This window comes from Lytechinus variegatus, chromosome 9, assembly GCF_018143015.1.
Source record: "Lytechinus variegatus isolate NC3 chromosome 9, Lvar_3.0, whole genome shotgun sequence".
In the NCBI taxonomy this organism is placed as follows: Eukaryota; Metazoa; Echinodermata; class Echinoidea; order Temnopleuroida; family Toxopneustidae; genus Lytechinus; species Lytechinus variegatus.
In genome coordinates, this window is record NC_054748.1 from 16,248,115 (window position 1) to 16,275,555 (window position 27,441).

General features: G+C 36.5%; 1 protein-coding gene across 1 annotated transcript; it reads right to left on the bottom strand.

Annotated features, from left to right (window-relative positions):
* Nucleotides 1-3,561: 3,561 nt before the first annotated feature.
* Nucleotides 3,562-27,353, bottom strand: LOC121422053. The gene is made up of 13 exons (XM_041616856.1): nt 27,144-27,353; nt 23,537-23,729; nt 20,380-20,527; nt 19,217-19,350; nt 18,441-18,579; nt 17,804-17,899; nt 16,163-16,293; nt 15,342-15,427; nt 11,037-11,193; nt 9,545-9,643; nt 6,140-6,298; nt 4,925-5,020; nt 3,562-3,710 (listed from the first exon to the last, which is right to left on the bottom strand). The coding sequence occupies exons 1-13, from the start codon at nt 27,218-27,220 to the stop codon at nt 3,630-3,632; spliced, it is 1,596 nt and encodes a 531-aa protein (XP_041472790.1). The 5' UTR covers nt 27,221-27,353; the 3' UTR covers nt 3,562-3,629.
* Nucleotides 27,354-27,441: the final 88 nt, after the last annotated feature.

A 27,441-nucleotide genomic window follows, 5' to 3' on the forward strand; every position in this document is an offset into this window, starting at 1 on the left:
TAATTTCACCCCATACACTTATGTGTACTATTTAGGCGTCTATATAAGACACCTATTTACAAAATCGGGGTTTGCCTTGTAGTTTTAGCTCTGCATTCTCAATAATGGTTGTTTTCAGGGTTTATTAGTTCTAATACATGCACTTGTACAAATGTTTCATCTTGGTTTGAGAATTTTTTAAATCGGTTGTTCACAAAGTTAAACAATACCTTTAATTCACACTCAATAAAGTTGTTGAAATAAATCTTCTGTTTAATATTTTGTGATGTTTACCACTTTTATTACTCATACATAAGTACAATTATTAAAAAAAACATTGTGACTGTGTACTTTTCATCATCTTTCAACCACTTGGTACCTCAATACATTACATTTATCATGGACCTATAGGTCAGTTTATCAAAAGAATAAACACACGGTTAATTCAAGTAAGCATTGTCACTTTGGTCGCAGGTTTGCACCTATAGGGTGTAAGTGAAAAGGACACACCTTCATATACAACCATGCACACCTTTTTTAGGGTATGAAATGTAGTTAACTGGAATCATAATAGTGCAAAAATCATGTTATATGCATGGTGCACCCCCAAAAAGACCCCCCCCCCCCATTACATTCGAAGGCAGCAACATTAGCGTTTTTATTAAAGGACAAGTCCACTCCCAAAAAAAGTTGATTTGGATAAAAAGAGAAAAATCAAACAAGCATAACACTGAAAATTTCATCAGAATCGAATGTAAAATAAGAAAGTTATGATGTTTTCAAGTTTCGCTTGATTTCACAAAACAGTTATATGCACATCTCGGTCGGTATGCAAATGAGGAGAGCGATCGAGGTCATCCACTCACTATTTCTTTTGTGTTTTATCATATGAAATAGTATAATTTTCTCCTCATTGTCACGTCAAACAATGATTAATTCCCGGCTGAATATGTGGAATTAGCATTACTTAATACTAAATTACTACTCCCTTCATTTCTTGCATGAGCTTCTTGTCAAACGTTCTTTGTTAGTGAACAACAACTAGACAGCCTTGTGATACTTTATTCCAAATTCGTTCTGAGCCATTCTCTTTTGTCTCTAAAAATATTTATCAAACCACTTTTTTCTGCGTATCCACTGGATCTCGCAGTTCTCCAGGACTGGAGGAAATCAACAGAAGAAGAAGACTAAATGTTTCAGTCAACTTGGTCCTTATTGTCAAATCTGTAAAAAATGAAATATTGTATAATTCAAACAATAAAAAACAAAAGAAATATATATAGTGATGGACATCATCAACTGACTCATTTGCACGACACTGTATTGTGTATTTCACTGTTTTGTGAAAAATAAGCGAAATTTTAGAATGTCATAACTATCTTATTTCACATCCGTTTTTGATGAAATTTTCAGTTATGCTAGCTTGACTTTTCTCTATTCAACTTCCATTGACAAGTGGATACCATGCGCGACCGTGGGGTCTCGAAAAGCACCCTAAACACGTATTTTCCATATTCTGAAAATGCACCCTTAACAAGTATTGGCGTGTGAAACCCTATATACCCTTAACAAGTATTCGAAACAAAACGATACTTTTGGCAAGTATTCCCTAAATTGAATCCCTAAACAAGTACAGCGATATTTCTATTGTTAAGTCACAGACGTCGGTCGTCGGTTTTAACTTTACCTACATGATCATTGGGTTCTCGGTACAGCCCCACCTCCCACTCCTCGCGCAAATCGTACTCTAAACACGTAGTGTTGACTCTTGGGGCAAAAATTACATCCTTACTAAAACAAAATAGTTTTTATTTTTTCATACCCTCGCAAATTTGACCCTAAACACGTAGCCTTCCTTGCGAAAATAGACACCTTCTTTCATTATTTTAGTGCTTTTGACACCCTTATTACGTTACGTACGTAGCGTGCCCTATCTTGAAAAAGACATCCTTTTTACGTTTTTCTGATCGCGCATGGTATCCACTCGTCAATGTAAGTGCCCCTCCCCCCCCCACACATTTTCCCCCATCAACATATTCGGGGGTGGAGTTGACCTTCAAGTGTGTTGGTAGGCGCAAACTAATCATGAAAATAATGGTAAGCATTACACCTACGTGTTGAACAGATTATTCAAATCTCGACATTGTCTCCATAATTATAACAAAACATGCTCAATTTCTTTTTATCTGTTGGAATATATTTGTTTACATCAAGAGTTTATTTTCGGTTACCGCACAAAAAGTTGCAATGTTCTTCAAACTTGCTTCAAGACCAGAAACGCGATATTCCATGATATATATAATTTGCGATATGTCAATGTAGGAATATAACAAAGTACAATTCAGGTCTTGGCTAAATTGAGTCAAACATGGAATGTTTTTCTGTTTGACATCTCATCCATTTTCATGTAGAATATACAAATCAATAATATCATGAATATAGTACAAAAACAATGAATATAAAATACAGTATGTCAATTATGTATATGGAAGAAGGCATAAAAACCCAGAAAGCTGGGGCCGTTTCATAAAGCTGTTCGTAAGATAAGAACGACTTGTGGTTACCATTCAATATTCATTCGTGATTATATAGCACACAAGAAGGGTTCTCCTGTTGTAATTCTTAAAGTCATTTTTAACTTACGAACAGTTGACGAACACGTACTTGGTAGGCAATGGTAGGGATATACGCCTGTAAAACTATTAGAATAGACAATACTACTCTTGTGTAATTCATGTCCCAGAATTCCAACCATCAGTGCCCAAGACGAATGAAAAACCAACTGAAATCACCATTGGACATACCCACACACATATACACACACCCTCACATACTAAAAAAAAATATTTAGTTTTCCTTGATTTATTCGAAATGCAGATACCTTCTAGCCTGCCTGTTCTTTTTTTCAATATCATAGAATAACATTAGGGAGGAGGTGAAGCGAGGGAGCAAATAACACGCTTGGTTTTCTGAATTGATTTCATGATTGTACAATAAAAGTAATGGCATTGACAATGAATATAGCTATAAGTTTATATTATATATATCATGAAATCTTTTTATATACTTTTTTACATTGAAAACACCATCGCCCAACTACGCCCCTATGTTAACGCCATCAATAAAAAAACGTAAATATAGTTATCAGTTCGCTTTCTGGGTAGCATTTTCATGAAAAGGACTTGTCGGACGTTTTATCAGACATGCAGTTACCATAGTAACAATGATTCTAAGCCAATAAGAATAAAGGAAACTTGTCACACAAAAAGCTGATGAAATGCTCCCCTGAACTGCTTATACAAAGTTTTGATCATGTAATATATGATATTTCAGTTTCAAGTTCGTATCTTTTTTGTCTCTCTTCCCACTGCTCACTCTCTCTGTCTCCTTCTTGTATCCGACAAAAAAAGATTATACATAATTTAACTATAAGAGCATCATGAAAATTAACAATTAATGTAGGATATACATGCGATATATAACAATAATAATGTGAAAATATACGCCTATACAGAACAAAATATCCATTTAGCTGCTCCCTCGCCAGCTAGCATTTTCGATATTCCGAATGATTTGTTTACACCGTGGAATATTGAAACCATTATTTAAAAAACACATGAAACTCAGATGTGAATGATATATGTCGCCCTCTACGATGAACACGTTTGATTATCCGATGACATTTTGTTAGCTTGGTACTTGAGAAACTGCAGAAATCCACGTCTCCCTTGCTGTAAGTACAGAGGAAAAAGATAAATTACTATATATTAAAAAACAATCTATATTCAAAGATTCTTTTCAAGTCCAAATTTCTTGACCAATTAACGTTTTCATGATGAGTTACATTACTTGCTTATCATCATGGTAACCCCTTTTGTATATTATTTCACAGCAAAAAATGTGGTGTTAACCGGTGTACATAGAGGACCACACCAGCTATTTTACACATATAGGTGTTATTACAACACCTTTGGATGTTACATGTACACTCTTTGGTGTTGTGTTCAATCTCTAGGGTGTAACTTTAACACCTCAGGGTGTGGTCCTCTATTAACACCAACTGGTGTCAGTTTTAACACCACAGTTTTTACGGTGTTGCATTTGCTGTTTGTGTTAATATACCCTGCTTTAGCCCGGCCTATCATGGCTAAGCAACTGGCAACTGTACCATAGCGCTGTACATGGAAGGATTGCATTCAATGGAACATTATAAAACCATGAAGAAAAACAAATCACGCAAAATAAAGGGGACTTCAAATCTGCAGATGCTTCTTAAAGTGGCGACAATGATGATATCAGGAATACTTGTCGGTATTTTCTTATCATTGGGTGCTGTTATTCCAAAGCGTTTGGCTCAGAGTATAGTGTGAAGTATAGTTAGTATCTAGGTTTGAATATCTTCTGACGATCGAAGTGTCGAGAACTGATCTGAGCTGAATAGAAATGGACTGAACTTGTCAGCCAAAAAGAGAAATAAATTGCCAATTCACTTTAAGAAATGGCGTTTCACCTTTTAACCTTCCTGCGTATTCGATGCATTTCTAAGGTTTTTTATTATTTATTTCCCATATATTTTTGGTTACTTTGTGCATTTTAATGCTTTATCTCCCTTGTCAAAGACTTATTACGCAACTTTCGATAGTTGAAATTCCAGTCATAATATTTCACCTGCTATTGTTGTACATGTACGGTTATACATTCACTATGCTTTCATTGTTCTTTATTGTTATGTATTCTTCCTAAAAGAAATTGGCCTATTCGATTTTGTATATATTTCTGCTTCTTGTTTATTCTATTTTGATGTAACTTTTTTATTTTTTGCTAATCAGACAAATTATTTGTAAATTTTGTGATTTGATATTGATTTCCTAATAAAACATATAATTATAAAAAAGAAATGGACTGAACTGGTCTTGAATTTAAGTGAATTAAATGAGTTGCTTACCTCTACCAGAAAATCCACATCCTCTTGTTCTGGATTGAAGTGGAACGATTTAAAGTAGACTGTGTTGATCAGGACTGTTCGTTCAATATCACAACCCTATATATAGAGAGAAAAAAACAAGTTTAATTGGTTGATTGATTGGTTTGTTGCCGATTTGTTGGTTGATTGATTGATTGATTGATTAATAAGTCAGTGAGTGATTAATTGCTTGATGATTGATTGTGATTGATTGATTAATTGATTGAATTTCAAGATATTTTCTCTCATGTAAGGCGAGCTCGCTCAAAATATGCCCTCGCTTTCGACTCGAATATTTTGAAAAAATATTCACCAATATTTATTCGAGCAGGTTGACAAAAGTGATGGCAATCACTGTCGACTAATCTGACTTTGACTAGATATATGGAATACTGACCCCAATCTCTTTGCAGGGCTGAATTCTTTATTTCTGCGGTGGCTAATATGACTTGAACTGACTCTCTTCTGAGTCAAATCACGATGACTCACTTTCCTGGTAATTTTGACTCGGAATTGAGTGATCTTTACCTATCAATGGCACCACAATCCGAGTCAAGTCAATTTGGAAGCTGAGTCACTTTGACTCGGAATTGAGTTGAATCCAATTCCGAGTCGATTTTGACTCTGTATAAAAAAGTTTTTACGGTGATGCCAAATCAAAGCAGAACAATATCATCAAACGCCATTCAAATTGGAAATTTACATTTCATGGTGTATTTGCCAGTCGCTTGCACATGCCGTCATAGAAAATATGAAAACGTTATGGGTGTGTTATTCTTTGATGGAATTTTCTTTCAACCTCCAATTGATGATGACTAACTATGATGTTGGTAATGTGATGATGATGGTGAAGATGATGATGATAATGACGATGATGATGACGATGATGTTAATGATGATGATAATGACGATGATGATGGTGATAATGATGATGATGGTTATGATGATGGTGATAATGATGATGATGATGACAATGATGATAACGATAATAACGATGATGATAATGATGATGATGATGATAATGATGATGATAACGATGATGACGATGATGATAACGAGGATGATGATGGTGATGATGATGACGATGATGATAAAGATGATGATAAAGATGATAAAGATGATAATGCTGACAATGAGACAATGCCATTAACAGTAATCACTGTTTCTATGGATATTCCAAATAAAACAAATAATCACCTCTAGGAAAGCGCGTTTGACATTCAGGAGTAACATAGTGAAGATACCAGTGATAAAGTCGGCCGGTTTGAAGATGTCTTGCCTGCCGGATCCAATATGTTGTGTTTGAAGACCAACTCCTTCCCTCTCAGCTAATACCATCAGCTCATGGAAGTCAATCTACAAAAGATAAAATGAAAAGATATACGCTGACGGAAGAGTCATAACCTTGCTGAAAAAACCCCGCAGCATCACTCAGTGTGATCACTGTGTTTTCACAAAGTGGAATATGTGAAAACATTCACACTGGTTAAAATACTCAAATTCAATGGCGTGAATATATACAGTTTTACACTGCTGGTGGACACCTCGACAGTGTGACTGTTCACAGCGTGGTCACATGAATTGTGATTCACATTGTTGAAGTGCTCAAATTTAACAGGGTGAAGGTGGCTCCAAATTGTGTTCAACACTGTGGCACACATTGTAGGACACAGTGTAATTTCCAGTAGTGACAATGAGTTCATATGGTGATCACATAGCAGATACACACTGTGGATACCTCTATAGTGTGAATGTTCACTTCACAGTGCGTTCGCATAGTCAACAATTTAAAGACGTGATTCACACTATAGACACATCTACAGTGATTATTGTTCACGGTGTGTTCATATAGTCTGAATCAGCTCTTAGTCCACTATGTAAACGCTCACACTGTAGGACTATCCTAGTCTACAAATGTAGACGCACATCTGCAGTGTGTGTACCTCAGCTGATTCAACGAGTCTGCATAGCAGACTATGTCTACTGAGGATGCAGAAATGGCTCGCTTCGCTCGCCCTTTCAGGCTGGTTTGCTTCGCAAACCAGTAGCAGATCTCATCTCACGAGCCATTCAGAGTCTGCATAGCAGACTAGGACTATCCAGTGTATATCACATATTTACATAGCACATATAGTCCACTATATGTGAACACACCGTGAACAATAATTGCTGTATATGTGTATATAGTTTCAATTACATCTTCACATTGTCGACTATGTCATTAAGTGATTACACACTTTGGATACATCTACAGTGTGAATGTTCACTTCACACTGTGTTCACATTGTGGACAATGTGAAGATGTGATTCATACTCGAGACCCATCTACATTGAATGTTCACGGTGTGTTCCCCTGATGGGCCAATGTGAAGATGTGAAGATGTGACACTGTGGACAGTTCTACAGTGTTTTCACACTGCATTTCCTTAAACCCATGCTATCCTTAACCCCGGACTATCCTTAACCCCAAACTATCTTCTTCTTTTTTTTTTTGGGGGGGGGTTCACACTGTCCCCCATACTATCTGCTTACTCGGGGATTAACGCCTAACTGCACTATTCAACATCTCATTGATATTGATGATTTTACCAAACAGAGCGTGATTAACGTGTAATTTCGACTTCTGTGATTGGCTAATGCTTAGCCCCACTTTCCTTAGCTCAGTTCCGTTTCACACTGCATCTCTTAGCACCGCAATTGTTTTGCTAGCAACGCAATAAGCCGGCTAACCCTGCTTTTTTGCAGGGCCAGATAGTACCGTACTATTTACCGTTCTAGCCCACTTAGCTAAAATGTAGTGTGAAAACGACATGGGCTAAGCTTAACCCTGGGAAATAAAAAAAAACTGTAAAAATCAAGTATTTCAAATTTCCGAAACTCATATTAACATACTTACTGGTTCACCATGTAGTGTCCACAGTGCGAACGTTATCACAACATTGTTCAATTTGAGAATTTCAACTATGTGGGAATATGATTAACACTGAAAAAATGTTTTAATATATCCATGTGACGACTTTCACGCTGTGGTATACTGTGTACCCATTGTGGTACATTCACAATATGAAAATCAAGCATGTTAACATTTGTGATACTCATATTATTATACAGTGTAGTTTACTTTGTGAACACACTATGAATACTGACATTCTAGAGGTGTCCACAGTGTGAAAGTTATGCATTAGTCATTTTGAGTATTTTAACTGATGTGAGAACATGATCCGCAGTCTGTTAAAGTAATCAAGTATATCAATGACGACACATAGTGTGGGATAATATGTCTCACAGTATGTTTAGAGGATGGAGTATATTAAATTTGAATCATCTTCACGCAGTGAAGACCAAGCAATTTAATATTGCTTCACTCATGTAGTCTACGATGTGAATATACAATGGACATTCACAATGTAGAATAATAATAATAATATAGGGTATTCGTATTTATATTGCGCACATATCCACCTTGTTAGGTGCTCAAGGCGCTCCTATCACCCGGCTAAGATAGGCGTTCATAGCGCACACAGCTTTTTAAGGAATTACTTCCTACTGGTACCCATTTACCTCACCTGGGTTGAGTGCAGCACACTGTGGATTAGTTTCTTGCTGAAGGAAATTACGCCATGGCTGGGATTCGAACCCACGACCCTCTGTTTCAAAGTCCGAAGACTAATCCACTGGGCCACAACGCTCCGCTCCAAGCAGAAGTGTTCACAGTGTAAACATTATCTAAACAATGTTCAATTTAGCACTTTAACTATGTGAAAATTTAAAATGATCAATTCAACGACTGCACACTGTGAAATGCACACCTTTAAACAGTGCAAAACTCATTTAAACATAGTTCACCATACACAAACTATGAACCCTGGCACTATAAAATTGTTCACAGTGTGAATGCTATCATAACATTGTTCAATTTGAGAATTTCAACTATGTGAGAATACGAATAACACTGCAAAATGAACTAATTAATATATCAATGTGACAACCACACGCAGTACGTATTACACAGTGTGGTATACTGTTTCCTGAGTGTGATACATATTAATTATGAATCATCTTCACAATTTGAAAATCAAGCACTTTAAAATTGTTAAAGCTCATATTACAATACAGTTCATTCCACTTTGTGAACACACTATGGATAATCACATTGCTGAGGTGTCCACAGTGTGAAAGTTATACATTGTTCAATTTGAGCATTTCGACCGATGTGAGAATTCGTTCACACTGCAAAAATGCTCAAATATACCAGTGCGACGACTTCACCACTGTGTTACACACTGTGATATACTGTGTCCCACAGTATGTTCACAGTGTGGGCACACACAGACACAGTGTGGACGTCATATTATCATTGTGTAGTGCATGGATTTTTAACTATGTGAACATAATTCACACTCTTTGTAAAGTACCCCCCCCAAAAAAAAATGAATGAATGAATAAATAAATGAATAAATAAGAAAAACAAATAAATAAATAAATAAGAAAAACAAATAAATAAATAAATAAACAAATGAATAAATAAATAAATGAATAAATGAATAAGAAAATAAATAGTGTTAAAAGCAATAATTATCGCTAAAATGAATAATTTCCTACCTGCTCATCTTTGTTAACATCAAGAGACTCGAAGATTTTATCAGATGTTAAACCCTTGCCGAAGAGGGTTTCAATGTCTTCATCAGTGAACTCATTAGTCTAAAGAGAGAGAGAGAGAGAGAGAGAGATCGAGAAAGAGAAAGACAGATACAGGAAGAGACAGAGGGGGAGAGACAAAGAGAGTGAAAGTATGATCGTACACAGCAAAAACTGTGGTGTTAACCGGTGTACATAGAGGACCACACCAGTTATTGTACACCGGTGTTAAATTTGTGGTGTTAGTTTTACACCTATAGGTGTTATTACAACACCTATTGTTACATTTACACTCTTTGGTGTTATGTTCAATCTCTAGGGTGTTATTTTAACACCTCAGGGTGTGGTCCTCTATTAACACCAATTGGTGTCAGTTTTAACACCACAGTTTTTACAGTGTAATGGGAATATGCACACATGTATCTGTTATAAACAAAATCATAAACTAATTCTGGAAAATTTTATAGACAATTAAATTCTAGAAATTAACACTTCAAGAATCGTATATGCACTTTATTGCGATTTTAAAGGATGCGTTTTGGAGAAGATTTCGACCACTTTGTACTGGTAAGGAAATTATTTTCTACCATTCATGAGGAGGAGGGGGGAGGGAGTAAGCGTGAAATTTCAGGATATATTATGTAACTATGATGTTACACTGCAATTTCGAATCACATTTTCTCTCGAGAATAATTTTAGATCCCTCTTCTTGCTCTTGACTTTCGTATAATAGAATTGACAATCGATCCATATTTAACTGACCTTATGCATGTGACTTTATAACTTTAAAGCGCCCTCACTCAGAGGATATAGGAATACACATAGGAGTCGTCAGTGATGCCTCAGCCGCAAGTCATTGTACTGACCTCTAAGACCCGAATTTTCGAAGGTTGGCTAACTATTAGCCCGGGCTAAATTTGGCCCATGATCAAAATAAACCCCGAAAATCTGTGGGCTAATCTAGGCCCACCGAGCATTTCACAAATGTTATACCTAACCCATGGGCCAGAATAGCAACCTTCGAGAACTCCGTCGAGCCTAAGGTGCATGGCGATGTGATGAAGTCAATTTGGGAGTTTTAGCAAGCGCGACGCAGAGTGAATTCAAGAATGCAGTAAAATTAATGGAATATGCCCATTAAATGACAATAAACAGCCGGGAGGTTTTTGTCGATAATTGATTAACTGTGACAGCAGTTTTGTCCTAATCAAGTTTCGGAACCGACGATAAAATTCCAAATGTGCTTCAGGACGAAACTGCTGCCTTGACTCACCAATTTTCAACAAAGGCTACTTGGTTGCTCCTAGCCCTAATATTGACATGAAGGGCATTCGGCAATACATTTTTTTATGTTCTTGAAAGCGTTCAGTGTCTCGAGGTGAACCCCCTTCACATCCATATTATAACATAGACCTACAGTATATAAATGAAATCTTTTAAAGCGCGCCAAACATACGTCTTTGAAGACTCTGCTAAACTCTTCGCGACTTATGGTTGCGTTGCCATCCAGATTGTTCACATTGAGAACGCTCAAGAAGTGTGTCATTGCTTCTGTGACCTTGGCGTGTTGCTCCATGTCCCTGTCTCGTTTCTTCTTCATCTTTTCATGCGCTCTGGGAAATCGGAATTTTAGTCATTTTTTTGGGGGGGGGGAGTGGAAAGAAGAAGAAAAATGAATAAATAAAAATCAGTAAAAAGGCAACTTATATGGCGAAAATATTTAACCTAAAGTAACAATTCCAGAAATTTTACAAGTTCAAAACGATATTGTAAAAAAGATATGTTATGAAATAAGTAATTAGGACCATTGTCAAATATTCAATATGACCTATACTATCTCTTTCAAAATATTTGATGAAACAATGAAAATCAAGATTGTTATATATAAGTAGAAATGTAAGAGCAATTACATTCATTTTATTTAGTTATTTTCTCTTTAACGATATTCCTTGCATAAAATGATTAAGAATATTCCAGAATGTCTCAGTAAGGCTGTATGGTAAGGCTATGTTATGCATGTCTATTCATTAGGCTGAATCATTTTTGTTATTTCTGGAATGAACAAAGAGAGATAATAATAGACTGCAACACAAAGAAATTCCTAGTGGTATTGGAAATGAACAATAGGATTAGCTATTTTTTACATTGTTTATTTCACTGAGGTCATTCAAGAATGTTCTAAAATTAGACTGCTCTACCGTAGAAATTGGCAGAATGTTCTTTTTGTAGACAATACTAGAAGCTTCCAGAATAGTGAATAATTTGTATATAAGCTGGCAGTTTCTTCAAAGATATCACATCATATCAGATCAGAACTCAGAGTTTCACGCCAGACTTTATGTCAGAGCAGAGTTTTTTTTTCCAACTGGAATACAACAGTTATCTTCTGTGGAGTTATTTGCATACTGTCAATGAACAGTTTGCAGTTACTTTGAGAGAGGAATTCTCAGTTCTCATCGAAATCATAAACCTGTTTTAATTCAAATTTTCAAATTCAAATAAAACATTTATTTTCTTCCATTTCAGTACATTTTTCATAAACATAAATTCATACATAAATCAATTTGTTATAAAAAATATAAATATGTACATATTGGCCCGTATTCTGAAGTCGGGTTTAAGTTAAACTCAGGTTTAAAGTTGTGGTTTAAGTATGGGAAGCCAAACGTATCAAATTTGTTATTAAGTTGTATGTTTCTTATGTTTACTGTGCTCTTTCCTGATTCATCGATGGTGAAGCCAATATTTTTTTATACTTCCTAGACAATTATGAATGATTTAAGAGCCAAATGAGCTGAAGTATGATATCTCTACTGTTAGTGATTTATGTGACAATTGGCTCGCCATACTTAAACCACAACTTTAAACCCGAGTCTAAGTTAAACACTTCAGAATACGGGCCATTGGGTTTAAGGTAGAAGGCGTATACCCTATAAAAGCTTAGGCTTGTGGCGGGATACGCCTGTAGACAAAAATACAATACAAAACAAGTACAAAGGAAAGAGCAGAGAAAAGAAAAAGAAAGGAAACGAGAGAGGGAGACGTGAGCAGGGAGGCGGGCATGAATTACTAAATAAAATGGAATGCTCAACAAAATATCAGTGGGGGCAAAGTATAAATGCCGCAACAACAATTTGTTCATGGTTCATGTTATCATGTTTGAAGTCATAAGGAGACGTAAGATGGGAAATATATATATCAACATATATCGACAGATATAAATATATATAACGACAGAAGCAATTTTTTTCATTTTATATTTAAAGCTGGTTGTCGACAAAGATTTTTTTATGTAATCCGGAATTTCCTTCCATATTTTGGGGCCATTATAACGAATGTTGTGTTGGAAGATTATTTTCTCTGTTTGGGAATGTATATTTGATTATTTGAGCGGGTATCAAAATGAACGCTTTTCAACCCATGGATTGCTGAAGTCGACTACTGTTTATCATCATCAACATCGTCTTCACAGACATTTCAACTCGTAACAGTGACTCTTGTTATTCATCGTGCTTCAACATCAATTTCATCATCGCCATCATTGTGAACTTTAATTTAAGGAATCTTCACCTACAAATTTTGATTTTATTTCGATATACTATCATAACTTTGGATTGCACATCTGACACTTCAAGAGATGCAAGATCAATTTATTTATGTTTTGTTAGTTTATGATTGCTATATTTCCTATAATAAAAAGCCAAATCAAATTTAAAACAAAATTTTCATTGGTGTTTGTTACATTATCGTAACAGGATACCAATGATGATGGCTTGTGTTTTGTTTAAAACGGTTAATATTTGTTCTTTGCAGCTGTATGGGGTCATAACTGTGGAGCAACAGGCGTGTTATTTCTGAATGATATTATGAGCGATATATAAAAACTTACTGTTACTATTACTTATACCACTACTACTACTACTTCTACTACTACTACTACTACTACTACTACATGTACTAGTACATGTACTACTACTACTACTACTACTACTACTACTACTACTACTACTACTACTACCACCACCACTACTTCTACTACTACTACTACTACTACTACTACTTCTTCTACTACTACTACTACTACTACTACTACTATTTCTACTACTACTACCACTAGATGTATTACTACTACTACTACTGCTGCTGCTGCTTCTACTACTACATGTACTACTACTACCAGTGGCGTACCTTGGGTCATGGCATGGGGGGGGGCACCAGCAAAATTTTTGAGTCACTAAGTGAGCGCGCAAAGCGCGCCCAGTTGCTGGGTATACTGACCTATTAAAGACAATTTAAGGACTGTGCCATCAAACGGAAATGTCTCTCACTGGTCAAATAATGCGAGCGCGAAGCGCGAGCTTAAAAATTTATATTCAGACCTAAAAAAGGACATTGTAATCATCAATCGTTTGTAATCATGATACGTAATTGTCTCGCTAAATAATGCGAGCGCGAAGCGCGAGCTGAATTTTTTTGTAAATATTGACCCCCAAATAGGAAGATTTCAAGGACTATATTTTAGGAATCTATTAAGTTTATGCACATCTCACCATAGTAATCTAATGCGATTGCCAATAAGCGTTTTGCTTATTTTGTTAGAATTGCATCTAAACATGCATATAAATCACTTGTAATCATGATTAACATACCCATCTCACTAATCAAATCTTGCGAGCGCGAAGCGCGAGCTGAAAATTTAGGAAATTCAGCACCGCAGAGGGGCATTTTAAGGCTTGTTTGTAGGAATCCACGAAGACCATACACAGTTTACTAACCAAATGATGCGAGCGCGAAGCGCGAGTTGAACATTTTCGATATTCAGATTAGAAACAGGGACATTTTAAGGACTGATTCTAGGAATTCATGGAGAGCAGACATATTTCACCAATCCACTACTGTGAACGTGAGGACAGGAAATGTTTTATATTAAGACCTTAAAATGGGGCAATCACTATAAGTAGTCATGAAAAAGAAGCATACTATTGTACATAAAGCAATAATAATAAACTCGAAGTGCGAGGAAATGTATTTGGCAGTTTGGTGTATGTTGACTTGCAAACGGGAGGTTTTAGTATAGCATGATTATATTTATCGGTAAACAGACAATGCGAGCACCAGGAACAATGAAAACCTATGCGCTGAGCAAATTATGTCTCATAAAATTATGAAAAAAATATTTCTTATGTAATATAACATAACATAATTATGATATAATATAACATTATAATGAACAATAATGTCTTCTTTCCCCCTTCCTTTCTCCCTCTTTTTCAATCTCCTTTTCTCCGTTTTTTGGTCAGCCGATTGGGGGGGGGGGGGGCACGTGCCCCCCATGCCCCCCGTAGTCAAGCCATTGACTACTACTACTACTACTACTACTACTTCTTCTTCTTCTACTACTAATACATGTCCTACTACTACTACTACATGTACTACTAGTGCTACTACTACTACTACTACTGCTACAACAACAGCAAGTACTACTACTACTTCTACTACTACTACTTCATCTATAATACCATTATTATCAATATTATTATCATTATTACATAGTTATCATCATTCTGATTAGTATTACAATCAGTATGATAGGTCTTTGTTATCATTATTATTATTATTATTGTTTTTATTATCATTATCATCATTGTTATTATTATCCTTATTATCATTGTTATTATCATTATCATCATTGTTATTATTATTACTACTATCATTTATCATTATTATTATTGTTAATAATATCATTATATCTAGATCTTACCTTGCTAGTTTGGTGTCAGGTATGGGGGCCATCGGCGCTTCTAAGTCCGTGTTCGTCGCCAACACGTGAGAATCATAATCGCTATACTGTTACCAAATATAATGATATATATTCACACTGATTGTTAGAATGGAAAAGTAGCTAAAAATTAGGTAGTAGCCATGTAGGCTCGGTGAAAGAGAGTGAGTGAGATAGATAGAGAGAGGGTGACGTGAAGAAGATAGGGGGCGGGGAGTGGGAGATAGCGAAATAAGTCAAATGAATAACCCTATCTTTAACTTGACAATGTCGCCTTCATACAGAAATGATATATGCCTCCAGGAATAAATCGAGGAAATAGATGTGTATTGAAATTAATCATTCATGAATACTTCTCAAACAATAATTCCAATTAAAACAGTAGTATGCATGTAAATCAAACTCCCACTATAGACCTACCTATTCAGTTCCTTTTCTCATATTTTATATAACGTAGATCTTGCTGATCATTTTTTTCGAAACAAGCATTTTCATTTAAACTGACTTCCCTGATTTTAAAACAACTATGGAAACTTAAAAATGCCACCGAGATAATTATCTCGTCATGTCTACACCTCATAGGGAAAGAGATGAGATTAGAAGATGTCAGATCTCGTCATGCCTACAACCGGTAGAAGAGATGATCGTACGAGATCTTGTCATCTGATCGTCACTCCAACAGGATGTCGACTTGACGAGATCCGAGATCTTGTCATCTGATCATCTCTCCCACAGGATGTAGATATGAACAAGAAGGTTATCTGATCATCTGAGTGGCTTCCATATTAAACAGATAAACTTACAATGATCATTCCAAAGGTCTTGTCGTTAAACATCCCAAACCGTTCCTTCTTGGTGAGTAGTTTAGCTCCGTCCTCCAGAGGGCGCATTCTCCTCAAGAAAGAATCTTCGGGCTTCATTGACAACCACCATCCTACAGATTAAGAAAAATATATATTTAAACGTTGGCAAAGGGGCTGTGCCAGTGAATTAGCGTCGTGGCCTAGTGGGTAAGACTCCCGTCTTTCAATCAAAGGGACATTGGTTCGATTCCCAGCCGTGACGTTTTTTCCTTCAGCAAGGAATGGGTACCGACAAAAAGTAATTCCTTAGAATGCCGTGAGCACCGGAATCGGTAGACTAGCTTAGCCGGGGTAATATAGGAGTGCCTTGCCCGGGGTGCCTTGAGCATTAAACAAGGTGAATGCGTGCGTTATGTAAATCCTATATTATTTTTTTATTTATTACAGCAAAAACTGTGTTCAATGTTATTATTGTCATTTGAATTATTGGAGCGATATTAAATTACGTGGCTGACCTTGATGAAAAGAACACATTGTCACACAGCTTGTTCACAGTGTGGAGTATGTGAAATTATCATTCACACTGTTAAACCGCTCAAAATTAACAGTGTATGTGAAGATATGTTCACACTGTGGACACCTCGCCAGTGTGACTGTTCGCAGCGTGTTCACAATCATGGTCGACTATGTGGATATGTGATTCACACTGTTGAAATGCTCAAATTGAACAGTGTGAAGGTGATATCACATTATGTTCCACACTAAGAACTCACTGTGGCCCATTGCAACTGTGTCCGGTCTCATCAACCGTGGATAGTCTCTGGATTTTGAACTTAAAGGTCCGGGGTTCAAGTCACGCTGCAATACCCGCGTTATTTGGCAAGGCGTTTATCAACATTTACCACTCTCCACCCAGGTGTAGTAAATGCTTGAGTGCCCGATTAAGTTAGCCGTTCTTCAGCTGGAATAATTAATAGTATACCGCGCTCAGAAACTTTTTACATAAATGTTGCAAATTCTCATCCACCAAACTGTTCATTTAATAACTCCTTTATAGAATGTAGACATATCAGATGACTCCCTATCCAATCATTTTAAATATCTGGTTTTGGTGAAAGGATGAAATCCTCTTTCCAATTTATGTCTATGGAATGATACGTTTTTATGAATTATTAGCAAACAAAAATCATTCAATTAATCAATAAGCCATCAAGCAAACAAACCTGACAATCAATATATTGATCGATCCATCCATCAATAACTAAATCAATCAATCAATCAATCAACCAACCAACCAACCGACCGACCAACCAACCAACCAACCAATCAGTCAATCAATCATTCAATAGACCAATCAATCAATTAGTTTTATCATTCAACCAACCAACCGACCGACCGAGCAACCAACCAACCAATCAATCAACCAACCAACCGACCGACCGACCAACCAACCAACCAACCAATCAGTCAATCAATTATTCAATAGACCAATCAATCAATTAGTTTTATCTTTCAACCAACCAACCAACCGACCGAGCAACCAACCAACCAATCAATCAATCAATCGATCGATCAATCAATCAACCAATCAATCAATCAAAAAATCAATCAATCAAACAATCGATACGTATATGTACATACCATCATAGCAATGAACAGGATAATTGCAGAGAACACCTCCGTCAATGTACAAGTCCGTTCTGTCCATGTAACGTCGCTTGACTGGAAAGAAAACACCTGATATGAAAGAAAATCATTAAGAAAAACTTATTTAACAATCCGGAAAAAAATGCCATATTACAGCCAGTGGATCAAGTGGTCTTAATTTGGGGGAAATTCCAAATGAGGCCGACCCAAAAGTTTTCATGAGCTAATATTGTGGAGCCTCGTGGCCCAGTGGATTATTTTTTTCGGATTTTGAAACAGAGGGTCGTGGGATATGGAATCCCAGCCATGGCGTAATTTCCTTCGGCAAGAAATTTATCCACATTGTGTTACACTCAACCCAGGTGAGGTAAATGGGTACCTGGCAGGAATATATTCCTTGAAATGCCACCACGCTGTAAAAGGCTGCATTTGATATGCGCTATATACATGTTAACATGTTGGTATTATTGTTGTTGTTATTATTATTATTATCATTATTATTAAACAAGACTAGTGATTGATTTCCCATTCTACGAGATAAAAATCTTAATTTATGTGTGGTCTCTAATTACACTCCAAAGAGTGATGGCGTCGATGACTATGGATATGTTGTCACGTCAACGCATCATACCTGGAATGGAAGTTGACATCCTAATGGCCGCCCTCAGTGGCATATTGGGGGTCGTTTTCACATGGCAATATTCTTCCATCATCGTACTCAGGTTCGTAACCACCACACATAGTTCTCGACCCGTCTTGTCATACAGATCCTGGATGAAAGCAAAAAAACCCCAACATTTTGTACACACGACAACGTTGCTGTAAACTGGTCTAACTCGAAGATAGACCATTTTACCATCTTACAGCGATGATTCAAAAATCTCAAATAAGAAGGTACAAAGGCCTATGTAAAAGATAGCTCGTTTTACCTCCAAACCCTATTACTGACAATGGGCTAACTCAAAGATAGACCATATTACCATCAAATCTGAAGGAAAAAATACAAAAAAAGTACCAAGATAGCGGAAATTATTTCTAAATCAAGACATGGAGGGATTTTCTCGATAGCACCATTGGAAAGAGCGCCCTCACGTTACCAGGAAAGTAACATTCAAGATAATAGAGATGTTATAAAAAATGAATAAAGAAAAAGAAAGGTGAAGAGGAGGAGAAGTAGTAGAAGAAGTAGAAGAAGGAAGAAGAAGAAGTAGTAGAAGAAGGAAAAGAAGAAGAAGTAGTAGAAGAAGGAAAAGAAGAAGATGAAGGAGGTGGAGGGAGAGGAGAAGGAGATGAAGAAGAAGGAAGAGAGAAAGAATATGAAGAGAAAGAAAAGAAGAGAAAGATGTAGTATATAGTAAAAGTAAAAGAAGAAAACGAAAAGGAGAATAATAAGAAGAAAGAAAATACCTTGAATGTTGCGTCCGGGTCGTCTAGTTTCTCTGCTATGGCATCTCCAATGAACTGATAGATAGCGCGGCCAGGATGCCAGCCAAGATGTCTTAAGAAATTCGGTACCATGCTACAACCACCAAGTGAAGCATCTGAAGCAAAATCATGATATTAATGATAATGATGATGATAATAATAATGTCATCATAGTAATGATGTTAAAATAATAATAATGATGATAATAATGATACCATCATAGTAATAATGATGATGATAAAATAATGACAACAATAAGAAGACGAATAATGATAACAAGAATAATAATAAAAATAATGATAATGATAATCACGATAATGATAATACAATGACAATATGCAATATTTTTAAAGCGCTTAGAACGATGTCTCTAATCGCTGGGTGCTGTTACCCCGGTTTTAGCACGGCTTCCCTGATCGAGCATCCAAGGAATTACTCCCTACTGGTTACACATTTACTAAATGACTACAACATGACGTCAGAAGGGTCATTGGCGGCGGAAGCAAAAACAAAATATTATGGAGGTCTACCTGAAATTTTGGAATGGACACAGGTAAAAAAAATGATAAGCAAACACAAAATTAGGGGGGTCCACCTGAAATTCTAGGATGGACAGAGGTAAATAAATTGACAAGCAAAAAAAAGGTTATCAACAAAAAAATTTACCACCCCCCACCCCAAATTTAGAGGGGGGACAGGTCCCCCGTCCCCCCCCCCCGCTTCCTATGTCCCTTCCCTCCGCTTCCTGCCTATGAGAAGGGCTGCGGTGGGAGTCGACCCTGTGGTTCAACTGAGCCGCCATCCGTAGATAACCACTCTACGCGGGCCAATCAAAATAATTGATAAGAATATTACATAAACACAATAGCAATATCAAACCATCGATATTGCGAACTTTCAAAATCAAAAAGCGCAATGAACATTTCTGAATCAAATAGGCAATATATAATTGCAAATTATGATGTATATTACAATATATAATGAAAGGGACATTAAATTCACTGTGTAATCTGTAAGTTAACAGTTATTAAACATTCCTAATTATTTGAAGCATGTCAAACAAGGCAATCATACTGTTAAACTCTTTTACATATCCCATTAAGCATTATGAACATTATTTCGAATCAATTTTCGAGTCCGCATACCTAGGAGATCATTAATCTGAGGCCCCTTGAGTATAGAAAGGAATTTCTCGGAACCATGTCCCACTGCCAAGCAGCAAGCCGTGAATGCACCGATGCTAGCACCACCGAAACGACGAAGCTTGCTCAGATACCCCAGCCTCTCCATCTCCTGTTCGATGAGAAATATAAAATGATAATGATAGTAATAGCAGTTTTATACCTTTTTCGTAAAAGGAGAAGTCCACCTCAACAAAAAGCTGATTTTAACAAATATAAAAATGTCCAAGAAGCATATAAGACTGAAAATCTCATCAAAATCGGACGTAAAGTTTTGCCAGAATTCACAAAACAGTTATATGCACATCCTGGTCGGTATGCAAATGAGGGAACTGATGACGTCACTCACTATTTCTTTTGTAATATATTAAATGAAATATTTTAAGTTTGTCCTCATCGGAAGGTGAAATACGTTTTCTTCTTCGATGAACATGGGAATTTACAATTGCTCTATCATTTTATGGTTCAGTAAAGCTGGTCCTTATTGTCAAATCTGTAAAAAAAAATAATGAAATATTGTATAATAAAAAAAAAACAATAGAAATAGTGAGTGAGAGACACCATCGACCGTCTCATTTGCATGTCACTGAGTTGTGCGTATAACTGTTTTGTGAAAAATAAGCGAAACTTTAAAATGTTATAACCATGATAACATTCCAGTTCAAGGACAAAATGAAGGGGGAAAAGAATTTTAAAGCTGAGATACGTTATTGTCTTGTTAATAGCATCACAAAACCAGATCACTTTTGTTTAAATATAAATTTTGCCCCATCTTCCATACCGTGCCCCTTTAAACTTTAAAGATATTTTGGCTCAATATAAGCCATTAAAAGCTCATTAACCAAGGTCCAATGAAGCCCGCACTGACCCATGCAAAGTAAAAGCTTCGTGAAAAAGAAAAGAAAAAGAGAAACCTCATCTCACTGCGCATGACCGAATTAATGAATCTGGAAGACAACGGTATACATGGTCGAATGGGTCCGGTTAAGGGACACTGATCATTCAGTCGGGAAAAGTTATATAATCAGCTCCACCCCAACAAAAAGTTGATTTGAATAAATGAAAAAAATCCAAAAAGCAGAACACTGAAAATTTCATCAAAATCGGAGGTATAATAAGAGAGTTAGGACATTTTAACGTTTTGCTTAATTTCACAAAACCTCTTGGTGGGTATGCAAATGAGGAGGCTGACTTTATCCTCAAACATTTTTATTTTCTCCTAATTGTCAAGTGAAACAACGATTAAATTTCTCCCTGAACATGTAGAATGAGCATATTGTTTAATACTGTATGAATCAGTCAAGTTGGTCCTTATTGTCAAATCTATGAAAAATGAAATATTGTATCATTCAAACAATAAGAAACAAAATGAATAGTGAGTGAGGGACACCATCGACTGTTTCAGAGTTGTGCATAATTATAACTGTTATGTGAAAAATAAGCAAAACATTAATATGTCATAACTTTCTTATTTTACATCCGATTTTGATGAAATTTTCAGCGTTTTACTACTTTGATTTTCTCTATTTATTCAAATCAACATTTGTTGGGGTGGACTTGACCTTTGAGGCAATGGTTTGTAAACATAAAATACGGCTTGAAAAATCTGAGCTGGAAGGTCGTATTTGCCTCCTAGGTCTATAATATGTTACAAAAATGAAGCCATGACAAAGGGCACCAGGGGCCCGTTGCAGAAAGAGTTGCAATCAATCGCAACTCTAAAAATCATGCGCAACTTGATTATCACACAATCAACAGCGCGCATTTTAAACTTACGATTGATTTTTTGGCTTGCGTTTTAAAAACGCAACTCTTTCTGCAACGGGCCCCAGAAGACCATTACCTATTGCGTCGAATAGTGGAAAATAAAAATGACCTCGATACACCATTTTGGTTTGATTTCATATACTACAGTGTATTACGATCAGTCTTCCCGGAGATTCATTAGATTTAACATGTTTAATGATAATTCCTCAGTCACAGATCTTTTGAAAGCGTATGCCCGGATATGATTTTCTTCGCTTTCTTTATACCTTTCTTTTATCAATTTGAACAATTTCATATACAACACACATCAAAGTTCGGGATTTTTTTATTCTAACGATGTCTTTATATAGCAAACAAGAGGATTATCAAGAGTGAACATGTCTAGTGACAACGAAATCCCTCAGTTGACACAATTAGGTGAGATTATTACTGCCCGAAACTGGGGAAATTGCATGACCTGGTGTTTTCAAAGTTACCGAGTTTAGTCATGTAGCCTATGCTTTATATGAATAATTGAATAAAAACGATAAATTTAAAACTATAGGCCTATATATGGGTGAATTTTCAACCGTTTCATACTTGTTTTCATTGAAGGTTGGACAGATTAAAGGAGAATAACGTACCAAAACAGCACCAAAATATATTTCCCTGCGCGCCGCGTTCTCTGAGAATGAGATTTTCAAAGGGGAAATCAAAGTTTTTTAAGCCTGGTGTTTTCAAAATCACCTAGTTCAAACATGTAGGTGACAAGCTCATGTCATTTTATGAATAATTAAACCAAAAACATGATAAATTCAAAACTATAGGCCTATTAATGCTGGATACGGGTGACTTTTCAACCGTTTCTTAACTATTTCAATGTACACGAAAATGTTGGACAAACTATAAGAAAAATACGTACACAAATGGCACCGATAAGTTTCCCTGCGCCCCGCCTTCTTCTAGAATAACATTTTCAACGAGGAAATCAAAGTCTTTGAGCCTGGCGTTTTCTCATGTTTTTATGAATAATTAAACAAAACACGATGAATTCAAAGCTATAGGCCTATCTGTACTGCATCCGGGTGTCTTTTCAACGTTTTCTTATATCTTTTATTGAAGGTATATGCACGAAAATGACGGACAGACTATTTGTCGTTTTAATTTAACAGGGTAGCCCTTTCAGTTACAAGATCTGCTCGACTAAGGGGCCCTGAATCAACAGAAATTAAAAACATAACAAAAGAATATCTTATAAAAATCGCCGACAAAATGAACATAATAATCAATGAGAAAGAAAAATGTAATACATAAAGTTGAAAAAAGATCAAAATCACTAAAAAACTTTCTATATGACTATAAGAGAAATACGTACACAAATAGCACCAATATAAGCATTTCCCTGTGCGCCGCCTCCTTCCAGTATAAGATTTTCAAAGGGGAAATCGAAGTCTTTCAACTCGTCGTCGATATTTGCGAGAACATCGTCTTCGTGGTCTTGGATAACCTTTGCAGACTTGGTGGGTTGGCTTGTGGTGGCAACGGCATCCTCTTCGTCTTTATCGAAACTAAGAATTAGATAGAAATATGTAGAAGAAGTAGGAAAAAAGGGAACAAAAAGTAATAATGAAATATTTCGAAATCTTGGTAATTACACGGCTGCAATGGAGATCAGTCTTGTAATTTTTTTTTAAAGATAAAATCTATCTATCCAGGGGCAGATCCAGGATTTTCTAAAAGAAGGGGGGCAAAAAGGGGCTTCGCATTCAAAGGGGGAGGGGCGGGTGGCACGGGCCGGCTGAGCCCCCCCCCACTGGATCTGTCTGTCTGTCTGCCTACCTATCTATCTACCCTATCTCCCCCTCTCTCTCTCTATCAATCTAACTAATCTATTTTTTTTCGGAAAAGGGGTGCTCGTCATGAATACTGCAAATATTAAAAAAATGACACCTGTATCAAACGCTTTGTGAATGCATGTTATTATTTACATTATCCTCATCATTAATATTTTAGAATGTTAATAGCTATGCTACTTAATCAATTTGAAACAATTAAATATATGTTTTACAATGAGGGGTAAAAATGTCAATCACAAAAAAGGTCTGCGTTGCTCCCTTCGCAAACAGTTTCAATTCTTCATACGAGAGGGAGCTTAGCAAACGAGCACGATTTTTTTAAGAGTAAAGCATTACATTTTCTGAGAATGTTGAACATATTATACATATAATACTATAATATGGTATTGCTATGAACATAGGTTTTATCGCTGATACTACCCCCTCCCTTCCCTTGCGTGCGTCACAGGGATTTTCGATCAAATTCGCTGCAGGGGCCCGTTGCAGAAAGAGTTGCAATCAAACGCAACTCTTAAAATCATGCGCAACTTGATATTCAACCAATCAACAGCGCGCATCTGGGACTTACGAGTTGTAATCTGGGGCCCGTTTCACGGAGCTTAACAGCATCCATCATATAAAATTGATTTACGATTGATTGCAATTGACTACAATGTATATAACTCGTGAAAACCAAGTGTACAATTGATCGTTAACCTTTGTGTTAAGGAACCCTAGACGTATATCTATTCTCAAATCCAAGTTCATTTTACACGCTTATTATGAGTGTGCGTAAATGCCTCAGCATGTCATATTTCTAGTTTTATAATGCATTTCTTTTCAGCTGGATTTCTGAATAGTCCGTGCAAAGGATTAAGCCTTTTTTTGCAAATGAATCCCTTTCAAATCTATACAATGCCGTATTGAGGTGCAGAATATCGTAATAAGAGGCCTCGAAGGTCTTTTAATTCATTTTTTCCCGAATAATATTATGATATGATCGAATTGACTTGTCTAGCTATAGGCCTAATCCATCATGTCCATGATATCAAAATAATAAGAACGTCTAATATTGTAGAGCTATTGCTGCGAACGTATATATCTTAACAATGAAACCAGAAACGACTGAAAACACGAATTTTGTTGATACGAACGAGAAAACAAATCTGATATGAGGGCAGCTTATAAAAATTGTCCTTCACTGGACATGGCCGATGGCTCAGTGGCAGAGCGCCCGTCTCATGAACGGGAGATCGTGGGTTCGATCGCTGGCCGAGCCATACCAAGGACTTTAAAAGATGGGGCCTTCCTTCCGCCGTCTTGTTTAAGTTTGAGTTTATTTATTTACTTAACAACGATATCAATAACAATGTGTTAACATCACAGCACAAACGTAACTATTCTAGTATACAGATGTAATTGCTAACATTATAAAGGATAAAATGAGAATACGAACGATAAATCTGAATACATAAAATGTGACGTGCATGTATAAACCGAAAACAAATGTTTTAACAATTTTTAAGATCCTAGTCACAGTTTCCAATATTGATAATTGAACAAAAAGATGCGTATATGATTGAATGTTGTTGTTAAGAAGGAACCAGAAGGTAGCACAAGTGCTAGTCGAGACTGATTCCTTCAAATCTTTGATATTTTTACATAGAAGAAATACATGTGAGCAGTGAATAATGCTATAAATGTTGTTTGAAAAATCACCACGTTATATAAAACATATAATTAGAATGAAAAATTTATATAGAATACTCTTTATTCTATTGAAATATTTTCTATTCTCTTGTCAGAATTAAATAATTGTCAGGCGTTCGATATATTAGAAAGGAGAAGGGTATTAGTGGTGCCATGCAGGGTCCGCTGAGATAACAGTTCATGAGAGCTGAAGTGGCTCAAGGGCGTTGGTTTGAGCAAGGAGAGGTGCTCATCCCAGCCATGGCGTAATTTCCTTCAGCAAGAAATTTATCCACACTGTGCTGCACTCAACCCAGGTGAGATGAATGGGTACCCGGTAGGAAGAAATTCCTTGAATGCTTTGAGCGCCTAGGCAGCCCAGCTAAAGCCGGGGTAATAATAATAGCAGGGCCCGCTGGGAGAACAGTTTTCGGAACTGAAGCGGCTACCCTGGGTAAATATACCTATATTATTATTATCCTGGGGAGGTGGGTGTAAATGGTATGGGGATGCACATCTCGGGGAGGTGGAACTAAAATTTAGAAAATCACCTCTTGAAAGCAGGAGAATGGGTACACATTTCGTTTTGCTTGTGGCCAGTGTTGAAACTCCTCTGCCTCAGCAGGAGGGAGCACGTGCATCGAAGTGCACCCGGCCCAAGCCTACGTTGTGGCTACCCTGAGTAAATGTTTATTATCGTATTATATTCAGTATAAGAATAATATATGATCATTCCTTGGTTCTTTCTAAAATTAAAAATATGATTTATGTTTTCATGGCTTAGTTTATATAAGGTGCCAAAAAGTTTGAATCATTAAGCACCAGTACAAAACATGAATAAAATGGGGGGGGGGGCAGACATGGCGTATGAGAATTAATTTCTTATCAGCTTCGAGGGAGCGAAGCGAGTAAGCCAACAATATGAGGTGTTCAATTAAAAAATCGAATTTTAGACGGGTTTCGACATAATATTCAGAAATAGTATTTAACGTACCCTTTTCACTTCCTTTACCCTGTTTTCATAGTAGAGAACGTTTGTGGATCCATGACCCCTAAGGAGCCCCCCATCATGTCCATATGGACGCCAGTATCAAGAAAACTGTAAAAAAAAAAAAGGAGATATACTGCGACTGAATGATGTCCCAGCCTTGCTATCACAACATCTAATGATTGGTAAATAGAGTATGAAAGAAAAAACATAGCCTTTGTTTTGCCCCTCAAAATGATTATGAATCACAACAACGACCTACAACAATTAAGGAGAGTCAGTAGTTGGAGTCAAAATTAGAATCAAAAGATCAACATCAAGCTTGAACTCAATTGAAACCAATTTAGCTGTCCAGTCACCGACATTAACCATTGCAACTCAGTAGCAATAGAGAACTGGTCCCACAGTCCGCTGACATGATACGACATTGTGTGCTGAAAATGAAACTTTCACGAAGATCGAGCACTAACCTTCCACAGTGATCATCAACAAGAATATAGTGTTGGTTCCTTTGGCGACCTTGAGGGGATGAGGTGCTCGATCCCATTTTTCGATGATGTTAGATGTCTCCAATTATCAGATATGAGTCTCTACCACTTTGTATATAACTATCCCCTTTCCTGTCATCTGGGCGAACAATATTGTCTACCCAGCTTTTGTTAAATGAGTTATAAGTTTACCGAACTGTGTATAGTTAATGCTTTGCTATAGCTCTCTTGAAATCGAGACGTATAAATACAGTCATGCGCGGTGATTTCGAGAACGTTG